The 15867-nt window shown below is 40.8% G+C and overlaps 1 protein-coding gene across 1 annotated transcript in view; it reads right to left on the bottom strand.

The window, feature by feature from the left end:
• Window positions 1–15867, bottom strand: part of dbpa (D site albumin promoter binding protein a) — a 41132-nt gene that overhangs the window by 4779 nt on the left and 20486 nt on the right. Inside the window, exons 4-5 of the mRNA XM_084918914.1 lie at window positions 2431–2684; window positions 1–214 (exon numbers count right to left, since the gene is read on the bottom strand). The exon at window positions 1–214 is cut by the window's left edge and continues 4779 nt beyond it. Coding sequence (XP_084775040.1) covers window positions 1–214; window positions 2431–2684 — 468 coding nt within the window. The remainder of the gene's footprint in view (window positions 215–2430; window positions 2685–15867) is intronic.

Genomic DNA, 15867 nt, shown 5'->3' with positions numbered 1-15867 from the left:
ACAAGTCTCCGTGCCGGCTCTCGTACTTGTTGATGATGTTCCTGCAGCGGCCCAGCTCTTTCCTCACGTCGGCCACCTCCTGGCGAAGGGCGGCGTTCTCTCGCTCTAGGAAAGCCGCGCGCACTGAGATCTGGTTCTCCTTCAGTCGCCGTGCGTCCCGCGAGCGCTTCGCCGCCTCGTTGTTTTTCACTCGCCGGCTCCAGTACTTCTCATCCTGTCGGCGGCGGCGGTGTGGTATGTTGGGGTGTGTGGGGAGGAAGGTGGAGGGAGGAGAGAAGAAGAAGAAAAAAAAAAAACAAAAGAAGAGGAGAGAGCGGGATGAGAAGGTTTAGTCATTTGATGAGGGTGTCAAAAATGGGAGAAAGGAAGGAGGAAAGGTGGAAACAGCTGAATAGTTACAGGTACAGAATAACAAAACTATGACTGCCATTTTTATAACGTCACCATGATGACACTCATTTATGAGCAGCACGACTGTGGTTGGATTCAAAAGCATAAAACATCCCAAACACAGGTGTGACGTATACCACATAAAAAGTGCTATACTTCTTATCCTAAAGCTTGTAGCTGCACTAGATAAATTAAAATGTTTCACGGGTTTAGCATTTACTGCCTCTCAGCAGTAAATGTTTGCTATGGCAGCTTAGAGAAGATGAACATTCATTAAACAGATTTACAGAGTGAAGAAAGTAGTTTAGGATAGCTGTGGTTTAATATATGAAATACTCCTTTAAACTGCAGTTAGAATTACCAACAACAGCTTTTCTGTGCTTTTTATTGCCTGCAGGTCACGGTGTAAAATAAGCTACTCTAACTCTTAATTTCTTATATTAAAACACCTTTTCATAAAAAAGAAAAAAAAAGCTGACACACATAGATGCATAGACCTCAAAGCCTTCTAGCAATCTACTGATCTGCATACACAAAAGACCAATAATATTCATCTTGCAATGACTACAAAAGGAATCAGTTTGACGGAAAACACCAGTAAGTGCTTGTGAAAACATTATCAATAACTTTTTATGAGGCATGTCATTCCTAATGCAGCTCTCTTCTGACCTGCTGAGCGCCTCAGCCGAATGAATAAATACGCCACGGACATGACCTCCGGCCCCACAAAAGCCTGCAACGTTACTTTGGGGATTTTTTGCCAGGAAAGGAATTTGTTGGCCAATGAAAGTCTCGCAAGAAGAAGACTGGAAGCGGCCCTGGTGTTGTGTTAAACTTTGGGACCTATAGAGCAAAATAGGAGGTCAATCTGAGAGTACAACCTTGTAGAGATATCTATCTGAAAGATTTATGCCGGGAAGCAAGCCCACATGCTTCACTGCCTTCATGGAGAGCTTTAATAAGGATCTTTAACATCTGGTTAAAGTTAGCATCATTCCACAATTAAACACAGCTATTATTGTATCCCTCTGCAACATTTTTAAAGAGATCTTGGGAATATTGCTGCTTTCTGATTTGTGTAAATATAAACACTAATTAGATCCTGGATTATTTCATAACTTTTAATCCAAGCCAGACTTTCCTGCTCATGAGAGCAGATAAATCTTAACCGTAGAGCGGAATATTAAAGCTTGTTTATGAGAAGCCGTTCTCAACTTCATCTTTAACTCTGGCCGGAGGTCATTTTTCCAACCTTCCTATATATGATTTATAAAACCGGCAACGGCTGAACAGAGCAAGGTGAGTGCCTCCATCTCTCCATAAATTATAAACGCCTCGGGAGCTGCAGCTGCTCCGCACTGAACTATGAAAGCACGAGCCATTGATCAGAGACTTTCCTAGTGTGCAATGAGCTGAGTACAAAATATTTCAGGATTCCCGTCAGGAGGCATCAATACCAGTGGGCGTCACGCTCCCTTCGTTTTTTTTTCACTCCGCACAGGAGCTGTCAGAGCCGTGGCCTTTTGTTATGATGAAGTTTAGAGTTTAAAATGAAACAACGTGGCTGTGGCTTCTATTTAAGACAGATACTGAAGGAAAATGTGACCTTCTGCTGAGCTATATGTGAATCTTTATGCAGGTTTTATCTTTAGGTACCTTTACAACACCTGAGATTTACTAGTGGGGCTTATTTTTTATTTTTATTTTATTTTATTTTATTTTAAGTATTTAATTTGATTTTACTCATTTCATCTTATAAAATAATTTGTCCCAAACTCTATTTTTGAATACAATTGAAATTGCGTTCTTGTGCTGCAAAAATAATTTTGAAATTGCAAGTAGATTTTTAAAAAGTAGACTCTACAACTAAATTTAAAACGGGAAACTGGTCCATTATGGATATATTTTAATTTTACTAGCGATTAAATTAGAAACACAGCAAGCAGCTGAGCATTTTCTTTCCCCAAACAGCTTTAAAAATCCTTTCCTGCAGTGAATTTGGACGTAAAGGAAACAAAAGGATTGTGGGAGATGTAGTACCTTCTGCTCGTCAGGAACCAGCATCTTGCGGGCCTTCTTGATCATCGGCTGAGGTTTCAGCTCGTCCTCGGTGAAGCGGTGCCGCCGTGGGTCAAACGCCTCCTGGCCTGGCACGCTGGACAACGCTAGGTCCGCCGGGTCAGGGTCAAAGTTCACCATGATGTCGCTGCTGCCGTTGGTGCCGGCTGGAGGTCCAGGGGGGCCCGGAGGGCAGGTAGAGGGGGGTGACGGGTCCTGAGGCACTGCCTGACCACCTGGAAGAGAAAGAAAATGTTGGTTATCTCAGATCAAATGATTAGCTTGTCAGCTAAGATACCCATCTATAATCAATCTTCCAGTTAGCAGCTGAAGCCCATCACAGTTTCTAGAGGATGAGAAGTGGAGTACCTGGACAGATTAGTGAGTTAGTGAGCTTCTAGTTGCAGGAACATGTTATATATAATATACATGAATCCACAGGGTTCCTTACAAAATAAATCAAGTTTCAGTAATGTCAGCTATATTCTGGCATCCCTTAAAATTGTCTTAATCATCATACTGGAAATAAAAAGCTCATGAGAATTAAAGTACAACATTTGCCACCAGAACTCTTTCTCACATGTAAATTTGCTCGTGCCACCTGGAAAACTGACATGAAAATCACTTTTTTTGTGTGTAACATATAAAACAGAGGGTCGCACACTGAGATTAAGATGAGTCACAACACCAGGATCATTAAACAGCTACTGACAGCGGACTGTGACATTCGCCTGCAGGCTGTTCTCGCCACGTTAAAGTGTGGACAGGACACAGATACACAAACATGACATGAGCACTGATGATGTTTTCATGGTAGCGTTTATCACACTGTAAACATCCAGATGAAGCAGATTATTTGAGTTCTTCAGAGATGCTTTTTCTCTGAACTTCTTTTTTTGTGTCTCAGATATTTATATTAGATCTTATTACATAACTAAAAATCATACTGCCTCTTAATTTGTTATCGGTTATTAAAACCCCTGCCAGTGCAACATTTTTATGATGCCATTCGTTAATTGTTCATGTGTTAATTTTGCCAGTTTAATTACATTTTTTATGTTGGCAATATGTGACACTTGTTGTGCGAATAAACTAAAAAAGAGACAAGAAGGGAGCAGAGAGAAAGAATACGAGCGCTTGTTAATTGTCTTTCCAGTGAACAATAATCTGCACTACAGTCCAAAATCAGCAGCTTAATTACTCGTTTAGCTGTCCAATCATCAGCATCTAGTTTTATCTGCAGATTAGAGCCCATCTGCCCTGACCGAGGACGGTCGCACGCCACAGAGATGCGAACTGAAGATGACGACATGAAACAATCCCCACCAATCAGGACACTGGAAAAACACTCTGTTAAATTGTATTATATTTAAAGGAGTAACAATGTAATTACATTTAGATTCATTTACACACTTACATTTGTTCTCGATGGTTGCAGTGAATTTATTAGTTTTAGCTGATGTACAAACATGACTTCACTCTAAAGCCTGAATACAGCCTGACATGTCTGCCCTATGAAACACCAGGAGACAGACTTTTCAACTGTTTTTAACCAGCATTTTTTATTGTTTTATATTTATTTACTGACATTTTGGATGATGGTACCTTTTATTTTATTTTATGTTTTTATTATCCTTATACATTTATTTTATTTATTGATGTGTTTTTAGTTTATTATTTCCAGTACACTCTGATTGTTCTCAATTTATTTCACTCTACTTCTTTTCTACCTGTAGAGCTGATATTTCACTGTCATTTATTTGATGTTATGTCCTTTGAATATATTTTAAAGAGCTTATTATTGTATATTTTTGGTTTTGTTTTAATATCGTTTGTTTTGTTATATATTCAACTTTTATCCATCTGAACTGCACTGACTTCTGCAAACTTATAGTGTAGATCAAACTTTCTGAACTCAGAATATTTTAATAATTTATTGTTTTTATGGGATGAAAAATAAACAGCCCCGGGGATGGACATGGATACGATTTTATTGACATTGACGCCGCTATCAGCTCTGCCTGTGGGTGATTTCTGACCACTCCGCATGCAAAAAGGTAACAAGTCTATGTATGATCTTCATTTTAATAACTAAACAAGAAACAGATGCATCTAAAAATACTAATTTTTACAATATGTCAGTGACGTATTACTTTATCATGATCCATCACAGTTCACAGGTTATTGTAATGTGCCAGTACGAGGAGGGGGGGGGGGGTCTTTTCTTGCCTTCTGGGCTGTTTTGCACAAACTAATGAAAGTTCAAATCCAGTGACAATGACAAATGTGACTTTGACCTTGAGCACAATTTGGAGATTTTTGATCATTTGAGAAGCAGGTTTACACTAACAGTCACATCAAAGTCAAATGTATCTCACTTCACTAAAATTGGACCAATACCCTGAGAGGAGTAGCGACTCTTTCATTGGACGGACAGATGCATCGGTCCTTCGGCTAGATGAGCTAAAAATGAATCAGCGTCACTGAATTCTAAATATCTAAATCTGAAGGTGAGACAGAAGCTTTAGAGAGCTCCGCCTACAAGCAAATAAAATCAAGATAAAATTTTATTTAAATTCAATAATTGAGGTTTTGATGTCCAGTGTTGTGCTAAACATGACAGGACCTCTGGTAGGACTGAATATACAAAGATATGCACTTATAGCTCTATCTAATTCAAGTATGTTCAAGATCATAAAAAAAGGTTTTGGGAAAAAGCAGCAAAGCACGAGGAGACGTTTTTGTCTCAGTGTTTAAATCCCACTCAGGTCAAACCCCTCCAGCTTTAGTGTTTGCTGTTGGACTCTAGAGGCCGCTGGCTGCAGAGTCACATGTGCTGCACACTCTGCCTCTCATCCTTTATCCAGAGAGCAGCAGAGAGCCAGGAATGATTCCCACTGAGATAAGCATAAAGAGGATTATCCCATACACAGTGGACAATATATTCAAATGCTTTTCCCCATTAAACCTGAACATATCACCGTTTCTTCTACACCTTTAACAACGCGCTTAATTCTTCACATTCGACTTCAAATTTCGACGACAGCAAGCATCTTGTCTCTCCGTAGTGATGCCAAGTCACCACCAAGTGTCACCATCGAGCCAGGGACGTGTCATACTCGATTTACGACAAGCAGGAGAGAGGAGCTTTTTTCTTTAACCCTTTGCAGTGTCTGATATTTAAAAGAACATCCCAGTGCTGGCTAAAGATTCAGAATGATTATGCCTGAGCCACACATTTAGACAAATGTGGTTAGAAAGGAAAGAAAAAAACTATTTAAAGAGAGCAGATGATTCAGAGATGGTGCTGCAGTGGACTTTTTTCCCCCTGTGTTGACTCCAGCTGGCTTTACTCAAACGCCACTTTTACATGAGCTACCAAAGCACTAAAAGGGGGTTCAAATAATTAAGAATGAACACAATTATTTAAATGTTGGGAAGTGGAAGCGTGGAAGAGTGGGGGAGGGGGCAAAATCTGTGGAAGCGATTCCTGGATGCGGATATTAAACTGTGTGGCAGTGAAGCTTTTTCCCTGCAGCTATATTTCTGAATGTAACACTATAATAGAAGAGCGGCTCTATTTTCAGCCGGCTGCTTCATTTCTTTCCCGTTTCTGATTGAAAAAACATATTCCCCCCCGCAAATGTTTCTTCCTTGGAATAGAGGCATAAAAATGCTAGTTGAGCAATCATCCGCCACTACTCAGACCTCCACTGTGGCGACATTTGTAAGACACTTTTTTGGAGCTCCAGGCTCGGCGCCACAGATTATAAATAACTTCAAAGCTGGTGACCAAAATCAACCAAAACAGCCGTGGAAAGATTTCAGACACTTGAGCAAATGAAGCAGAGAAGAGATAGGAGGCAGGAAGAGTGAGGAGAGATTGTGAAGATTTAGCATTAATAGAATGACATAATTTTGTCATATGACAGAAAACCTCTAAAAGCCCTCAGCTGTCGCAGCCTTTGTGCTTCTGAAGCATTTCTTTCCTTTTTTTTTTTGAAACGTGGGAAAGACATGTCGGTCAGAGCGGCAGGACTGACACTGATTTTCTACTCAAACTGCTGCTGTGAGCAGTCCCTCATGTTTTCATGTCAGCCACAATACCACAACCAAATCCTCCACGGGCTCTGGGAAGTCAGGCTTTATGACAGGCAGGAGGCGGGACATGTGAGGTAAGCGAAGGGTCAAATCGCCACACCGTGTTCTCCCAATAAAATCCAGCTGAAAACACTTGACTACACGCTGAGCGTGGCGAGTGGGAGGCTGTGGGTATGTAAACTTTCTGAATGGTGGCTTTTTTCAGGTTTCAACTTGCGCTGAACTCGCAGATAAAAAAAAAAGTCTTACGACTGTTTACATCCAATCATGACTCCACGCTGATGTCGATCTGACATTCGCCTCCACTTTTACACAACTTGTTGCCAAAACATCCCACAGTTGTTGTTTGTTTGGTTCTTTTTTTTTTTTTTTGTTTTATCTGAAATGAGAGGCTGGATTTACATAACTGTCCGGTGTGACACGTATGCATCACTGTGCTCTGCCCTCTGCAGCTGTTATTCTTCAGAGCTGCTATTCTTTGCTCCGAGCCTGAGTGGAAAAGATGACTTTTTTGTGTATTTGGTTATTTTGGTTTTCCAGCGCCCAATAGCAATCAAACCAAGGTTTGTATACAAAAGTCACATGGGCCCACAGACCCAGTGGTTTGTTTACTGGATCGAGGGTAGGCGACATGTCACCCTGCAGAGTTTGACACTTTGGCAGAGGAGACAAAATGCGACTTGAGGTCCAAACTTTGAATTTCACCCATATCTGCGCCGTTATCTAATGACACCACTGTCATCTCCTAAATACATGAATTACAGAACTGACCTGCACAAGCTGCAAATAAATCCCTGCAAACATTCATGATCTTAGTGTAGAATCTGAAGGCATAAACAACAGATGGAAAAATCCAGATGGAAACTTACAGTTATAAAACTGTTTACTAATTTCTCATTGTTGAAACATCTTTAGTTGTAAAAGTGAGGGTCAGAAAGTAGACGAAGAAAGTAAATAAAGCATGAAATAAGCAAACAGAATCTTATAAAAGATACAGCTTTGAATCCATATAAGTAATTATTAATGTATCTGTTGACAGTAATACCTCTGTGGAGGAAAACACAGCTATAATAACGCAATATTTGTTTTTAGTGAAATGGGACACGTGCTAACAAATTCTGTGCACAAAGTGTGTGGCTGTGTGAACGTTCTCTTAAAGTGTTTCATGAAAAAGAAATTTAATGCAAAAGATCCCAGTCTTCCTCCTACTGTGGCCTTCGCTGGAAATCAAAAGCATGGCTTCTTCCTTTGTGATTTGTTAATCAAACTTGAATCACAGGCACCGTCAGTAAACATATTCAAATTGGATTTCTTAATCAAAGCAGCATTTGAGGCGTTTCTGTCTCTATTTGGAACCTGTAGATTTAAAAATGAGCCCAACACAAAACTGATGACGGGTAAAGTGAATAGAACTGATCATATTGTTAAAATGCATTCCTTTGACTTGGTTCCTTTGACTTGTACCATCCACAGTGGATCCTTCCACACTCAAACTCACCAAAACTGCTCAGGAATCGCTGGATCAACAAAACAAAGAGCCCAAAGTGTCACCAGTCCTCCAAACTAACCAGATCCCTCTGCAACTGAACACCGTAGGACAGCGGTCCCCAACCCCCGGGCCTCGGACCGGTCCGTGAGTCGTTTGGTACCGGGCCGCGAGAGTTGAGGCTCAGGTGTGAAATGTATGGTTTTCAGGGTTTTTATCGGTTTTCAGCGTTATTTTGTTATCGTTTTTATCGTTAACTTGGTTTTCCTGGGTCTTTTCACGTGTGTTATGAATAAATCTTATTTTTTTCGATACCGGTACTAGTTTTATTTTGTTGTATTTATCTGTATTTATATAAACCGGTCCGTGGCGCAAAAAAGGCTGGGGACCGCTGCCGTAGGAAGAGCGAGAAAAGGTCTGATCCACGGAGGCTCCTCACCCAAAGGACCCAAAGGATACAGTACCTATATCTGATGCCAGACAAAAGTAGCCACACCTGGGCCTCAACAGGTCAACAAACACCTACAAAAGGAGGGTGGTTTTAACATGGTGATTTGCTCTGCATAGACCTTACTGTTCATTAGTTTTGACAAGGCACCTTCTTTATGTCTGTTTTTAAGCTCATATCCATCCAACTGTTTTCTCCAAATATCCAATTTAGGATTGGAGTCGAACCCAGGACCTTCTTGCTGTGAGGGTCTCCATGCTACACCAAACTCATACAGGGAGTGCAGAATTATTAGGCAAATGAGTATTTTGTCCACATCATCCTCTTCATGCATGTTGTCTTACTCCAAGCTGTATAGGCTCGAAAGCCTACTACCAATTAAGCATATTAGGTGATGTGCATCTCTGTAATGAGAAGGGGTGTGGTCTAATGACATCAACACCCTATATCAGGTGTGCATAATTATTAGGCAACGTCCTTTCCTTTGGCAAAATGGGTCAAAAGAAGGACTTGACAGGCTCAGAAAAGTCAAAAATAGTGAGATATCTTGCAGAGGGATGCAGCAGTCTCAAAATTGCAAAGCTTCTGAAGCGTGATCATCGAACAATCAAGCGTTTCATTCAAAATAGTCAACAGGGTCGCAAGAAGCGTGTGGAAAAACCAAGGCGCAAAATAACTGCCCATGAACTGAGAAAAGTCAAGCGTGCAGCTGCCAAGATGCCACTTGCCACCAGTTTGGCCATATTTCAGAGCTGCAACATCACTGGAGTGCCCAAAAGCACAAGGTGTGCAATACTCAGAGACATGGCCAAGGTAAGAAAGGCTGAAAGACGACCACCACTGAACAAGACACACAAGCTGAAACGTCAAGACTGGGCCAAGAAATATCTCAAGACTGATTTTTCTAAGGTTTTATGGACTGATGAAATGAGAGTGAGTCTTGATGGGCCAGATGGATGGGCCCGTGGCTGGATTGGTAAAGGGCAGAGAGCTCCAGTCCGACTCAGACGCCAGCAAGGTGGAGGTGGAGTACTGGTTTGGGCTGATATCATCAAAGATGAGCTTGTGGGGCCTTTTCGGGTTGAGGATGGAGTCAAGCTCAACTCCCAGTCCTACTGCCAGTTTCTGGAAGACACCTTCTTCAAGCAGTGGTACAGGAAGAAGTCTGCATCCTTCAAGAAAAACATGATTTTCATGCAGGACAATGCTCCATCACACGCGTCCAAGTACTCCACAGCGTGGCTGGCAAGAAAGGGTATAAAAGAAGAAAAACTAATGACATGGCCTCCTTGTTCACCTGATCTGAACCCCATTGAGAACCTGTGGTCCATCATCAAATGTGAGATTTACAAGGAGGGAAAACAGTACACCTCTCTGAACAGTGTCTGGGAGGCTGTGGTTGCTGCTGCACGCAATGTTGATGGTGAACAGATCAAAACACTGACAGAATCCATGGATGGCAGGCTTTTGAGTGTCCTTGCAAAGAAAGGTGGCTATATTGGTCGCTGATTTGTTTTTGTTTTGTTTTTGAATGTCAGAAATGTATATTTGTGAATGTGGAGATGTTATATTGGTTTCACTGGTAAAAATAAATAATCGAAATGGGTATATATTTGTTTTTTGTTAAGTTGCCTAATAATTCTGCACAGTAATAGTCACCTGCACACACAGATATCCCCCTAAAATAGCTAAAACTAAAAACAAACTAAAAAACTACTTCCAAAAACATTCAGCTTTGATATTAATGAGTTTTTTGGGTTCATTGAGAACATGGTTGTTGTTCAATAATAAAATTATTCCTCAAAAATACAACTTGCCTAATAATTCTGCACTCCCTGTATTTTCTTATTTGCAGTTTGGCCACAGGAAATGGCATTAAAAAAATGATAATTATTTTTCTATCTGTCATTATTTGCATTTTTTCCAAAATAACAGCAACAACTTAAAAAATGCCCAATAAAATATTAAAATACAGAAAAGATTTGAATTACAGTGAAAACATCCCTTCGCTATAAGCTGTACGGTTCTTCATGCACAGTTGCAAACCCTCATCATTTCTAAATGCAATGCACCATACTGTATATTCCAATCTCTTCTATCCTCTGATCCATCTGTTTGCCCAGGAAGCAGTGAGACCATCAAATAAACTGCTGTTGGCTTGATCTGTGTCTCTGGCAGCTGGACGGAGCTGATCCTGGATAAAGCCCAAAGCCCCGTCCTAATAACAACCATTTTGGGCAAAAAGTTGAAACTGCTCCAAGAACACGACTCCCGCTGCTGCTGGGTAAACACTTGCCAAGCGAGGATTCGTCTGGCTTCATTTCCTGTCTGAGAGCGGGAGCCATTTGGAGGAAGCAGCCACTGACTCGCGGATTCCCTCTCTGCTTTCATTAATTTAGCTGAGATTATGCGTTTTCCTCTCTCCGCATGTCACTGCCTGTCAATCTGTCATCCTCCAGCTCCGGGCAAGGAGTTCAACTGAAGTGGTTTTGGATTGAAGCAAGTTGTACCCAAAAGATTTGCTAAAACTCCACAAATATCACATTTAAATCCGACGTTTCTACCTGAGCACCAACAAGAAAGTTATTACATTAACTCCGACACAGTCAAGACTTTTCAAGGTCTCTGAAGGTCCCATTTCATGAAATTCAAGGTTTAAGATTAGCCCTTTCATTTCTTATTCATGTTGTCGTCAAATCAAGAAAAATGCCTCGTTTTAAAACAGCTTCTCCATCGTGTGAAATCTCCATCACAGGAATCGCCTCAGGACGTGAAGAGCTGATCCTCGGATGGAGCGTACCGAGGCATACTGATGAATCTGGGTGATGTATTTTAACTTTAAAAACATCAAAAACATTTTGGTCCTCTTCTAAGACAGCTAAGATGGGGTTTTTTTATTTTCACAGTCAAGCAGAATTTTCATAGCGGAACATGAATCAATGATCTTAAAAAAATTGAGGAAAAGTGTTTTAGATTCTGTCCTTGAGCTGCTTGGATGTTCAGAAATCGTACCGGGAGGAATCAGCTGTCGTGGGCAGAGACGCCCACAGCAGCAGAAAATAGACAGGTTGAGGTTTGAGAGTCAGGTGAGCAACGCTTCCTCTTGACTAATCTCTTGTTTGATCTAACTTTACTTTCACCGGGTCCACCTACACGTAAGGTGGAATGCAACAAACTAAGAGCTGCTCTGTGTGGAAGAGGCATTTTGGGAAATGTAGGAAAGCTAAACAGGCGGAACAAAATCTGTTAGTACGGCACAAAATCCTCCTCGTGCGCGCTTCGTCAACAGCGGCGGCGGCACCTTCTGCTCTCTGACGCAGAACTTTTTCCCTTTCAATCTTCTCCTGTTTCAGCAGCTTCTTGTGTAATAAAGGGAAACAAAGCAATTACCAGGAGAATAGTAATTATGCTAATTATACAAGGATGGAGGTAACAATTAACATCTATTGCAATCATTGTAATTGAGTCGATATTTGTGTACGCTTTCATCGGTTTTTCATCCTCGGCGAGTTTTCATTACAGTGAAATACGGCACTGTAGATAAACTGCAATTACAAGCTCTGCTAACTCTGACTCTCATGTGTCAGAGTTGCTTTAGCTGTTACTCTGCTGTTACTTTTAGCTTTATATGACAAAGACACATTGCTAAAGATTTTTTTTTGTTGTTGTTATTGTTGGTTTTCCCACCACCGAAGTGATCCTACATGGCATTTTATTGCTGCAACCCAGTCGCCCTCTCTTGTGTGTCTCAGTTTTCATGACTTGTTCTCAAACTGCACCATAGAACAGGCTAAATGCAAATGACTTCTGAAATGACACAGGATATATTAGCTTAATTAACAACACGGTCATGGTGCTTACATACACACTCTATGCAATGCGGCAAATTCACGGCATGTGATGCAAATTCATGTTAATACGAGTCAAAATATTTCAACTTTAGTCAAAAATTTGCCTCATGCTGTGTCGCAAAACACATCAGCTGGGACTCTACTGATGCAACCGACAATCAGAAACAGAGGAGGAGCTCTCCAACACTGTTCGAGGGCGGCCAGTGCTGCTAGTTAAACTCTGCCTATATACAGAGAGAGGAAAAACTGGAGAGGGCTCGGAGTGAAACTGTAGAACTTCTTGCTAAGTCCAGAGACTATGTTACTGTAACTTGACTCCAGCTATCGGTTGCACTCCTCTTCATCAGACTGGCTGTTAGGTGCAAAGCTTAATTTATACTTCTCTTTTCAATTTGATTCAATTAGACTTTTATAGCATCAACTCACAACAACAACGCAACAAGGCGCTTTATATTTCAAGGTAAAGACTGTAGAATATCACCAAAAAATCCCCAACAGTGAGAAAATCCCCTGAGAGCAAGCACTGAATCTTTGCTGAGCCTACGATGTGTGAGAACATCACAAGGTACAGGCAAGTGAACACAACATCCAGACCTTGTGCAGGGAGATAAAAATAAAGTCACAGTTTCAAATGAATTCATAGCAGTGACATTGAGCATTGGAACTATTTTCCCAACCCTTTAAACCTGATTTTTCCTTAACAGCCACTTTTGACAGTTTCAGTCTCTTCTGTAGATTACCCCAGCAGCATATTTATGAGCCTTTTTCTCTTATTCTGTTCTGACTTTGGGGACAAATATTTGTAAAATATTGTGATGGCATAGGCCAGACTGGTTATATTTGCTACACATACACTGTATGTACACAGATAAGAGGGAACCAGCCTCAGCAGAGAATTATATATAGAAACCAACCAGTAGAAAAGTCTGCAAACATACAGAGATGGCCACTTAGCTGCAGCAAACACAGAGGAGTGATGTACACGATTTCCACAGGCAGTAATAAAACGCCGATACTTTCTCTCTTATTTGGTTTGTTGTTGTTGTTGTTGTTTTTTGGGAGTTTTTTCAGTGAAAGACTCATGTTCGCACGCACAGTTATGATAGGAATCACTAGTTTTACTGTAACCTCTATTTGTTCGTTTTTGTTACTATATCAGATGAACCTTTCCTGTTATTGCACACCAGCTGTTTTTCACATCAGTTATGAAAAACAACTTAGAATAATTCAGAGCAGATACACCAGTGAAAGAAATTTATCACAAACAACACTCAGCCATTAAACTCCACATTGAGGGTGCAGTTAGATGGTTGGTGGTCTCATTTAATGTTAGCGTTCGTCTTGTGATGCGTCCTGTTTCTGCTTGGTTTAACTTTATTGTTTGTACAGGAACGACGTGTTCTTCTGCTCCTTTCCTTTCACTCAGCAAGTTATGATAACAATCGAAGAGTCCAGCCAGTAAAAGGTGTGGTAGTAGATGGAAAAGCAGTAGTGGAATCAAACTATGAGATACAGCAAGTGTGTTCCTCTAGTCGGGAGCAGTAATGAGATAAAGGTGCAGAGCAGCGATTCATTTCCTGTTTGGTTTGCTTCTGTCACAGATGACACGGACATGAACTGTGAGCTCTGCCAGCAGCTGTTTTTAACTCAAGAGCATTAGCTGGCAACGCAATGCAGACGAGGAAGTGCGTTACATAAAGCGGGATCCCCTCCCTGCAATGTAAACGCTGAGGCGACTATTCACACTCCTCATCGCTGCTGCGGTCTGCTGCCAAGTTTAACTTTTGCCCATCTGGGTTAAACACATCAGGGAATCTATACAACTAACTGCAAGGTTTATCTTTCACGTAATTTACAGATATGGCTGCTTGACACACTCACACAGGGCTGCAGCTAACTTACTTTAATAATAGAACGTATTTGCCTGGTCGATAAATTTACAATAGTAAAAACGATGGCTACTAAAACACAAGTTTGAATATTAATCAGAGTTCAAGGGGAAATAAAACTTCACATTTATGTAAAAGCACACACTGGACATAAAAGACGGACGTGCTCCCAGTGACAGCGACCCACTGATTAGTAAAGACCTGTGTTGAAGCCTCAGGCTGAGCAGTTTCATCCTCACTTAGACCAAGGTGATCACAGGGTAGCAGCTTGTTGATTACAAGACCTTTTCATTTAGCATAAAACGTCTATTTTATGCTAAATGAAACCATCATTCATAAAATAATCATCTTATTGCATTAAATAAGAGCTAAACTAGCAACTGAGGCTAACAAAAGCAATCCAGAGTTTTCTGTGGTCAAACAGGAAGTGAGATAATGCAGGCTTAAGGCACTTCCCTTAACTTCCGTTTACAGACCCAAAAGTTACCTCCATCTTTTATGGAAGTCAATGCTTAAAATTGAATTAATTTATCCAAATTATAAATTTTGTGCTACAGCCGGATATGAATTTAATTTAAATCAGTAAATTACTGCAATAATCAATAATCGGTTTTCACTTTTTGTTGGTTCCACTTTCTACAGAGTCAGAATTGAGTAGTTATCAAATTAAAATTCGGCAGGCTTTGGACACTTGCATGTTTTTTATGATAATGTTAATGAAATTTTTGATGCACTCTTTTCAATTATAGTTTGGAATTTTTTTTTATAATTTTTTTAAAATTTGTAGTCTTATAATTTGCGTTTTCATTGTATTTTTAAAAAAGATTGCAAAACTACAAATTAAATTAAATTAATTGCAGGTAAAAGAAATAAACAGACCTAGGCGTTTTAACTTGGAGCGATTTTTGCGAGTGTCCCATGATTCAGATCTTATTTTTGTCTCCACTCACTGATTCTTGTGCATCTGGCTTTTGTCTCCATGTCTCACTTCACTGTCAACTTCTGAACTCACACCGACGCCCACATACACACCCAGACAGGCTCGGACTCGCCGCTGCACGCACAAACAAACAGAGCCGGCCACGTGCACGTTCACGAGGGCGAAGAAACGCAACACACACCTAAACACACATGCCAGAGACAATTGAGTCCAGGTGACACACCCCGGGAGTCTTGTTCCTATTGTCAACACACTGGCTGGGAGTTATGTCACAGCAGTTTGGATATAACGGTGACCTTGTCTTCTGCTCTCTTTCCAAATCACTGCTCATGCTCTGCCAATGGTCAGATCTGATTATGGCACACTGAGCACAGGACATGACTAGACATGTAGAAAGACCCCCACGTGGCACGGGATTTTGCAGGTTCCCCATAACCCTGAAGAGCGGCTGTTGATTGAAAACAGCATCTGCCGTCATGCTTCATGCTTGAGATGAAGAGAGGTTTTCTGTGCCAGAGTTTCCTTTAAAGACACATGCACAAAAAGGCTTGCCATAAATATTATGCAAACTACAACAGGACTCAAATCCACTGAAGTGAACATAAATGTGCTTTGTACAGCTGTGCCACAAAGAAAATAAATCAAAACATATTAATGCTGGGACATGCGGCTCTCTATGAGGAGACCCACGATATTCTTTTGAC

The sequence above is a fragment of the Perissodus microlepis genome, chromosome 22 (genome assembly GCF_051167445.1).
Source record: "Perissodus microlepis isolate ML-2025 ecotype Zambia chromosome 22, ASM5116744v1, whole genome shotgun sequence".
NCBI lineage: Eukaryota > Metazoa > Chordata > Actinopteri > Cichliformes > Cichlidae > Perissodus > Perissodus microlepis.
The sequence above is the reverse complement of the archived record's forward strand: the minus strand, read 5'-3'. Positions and strand labels throughout refer to the sequence as shown.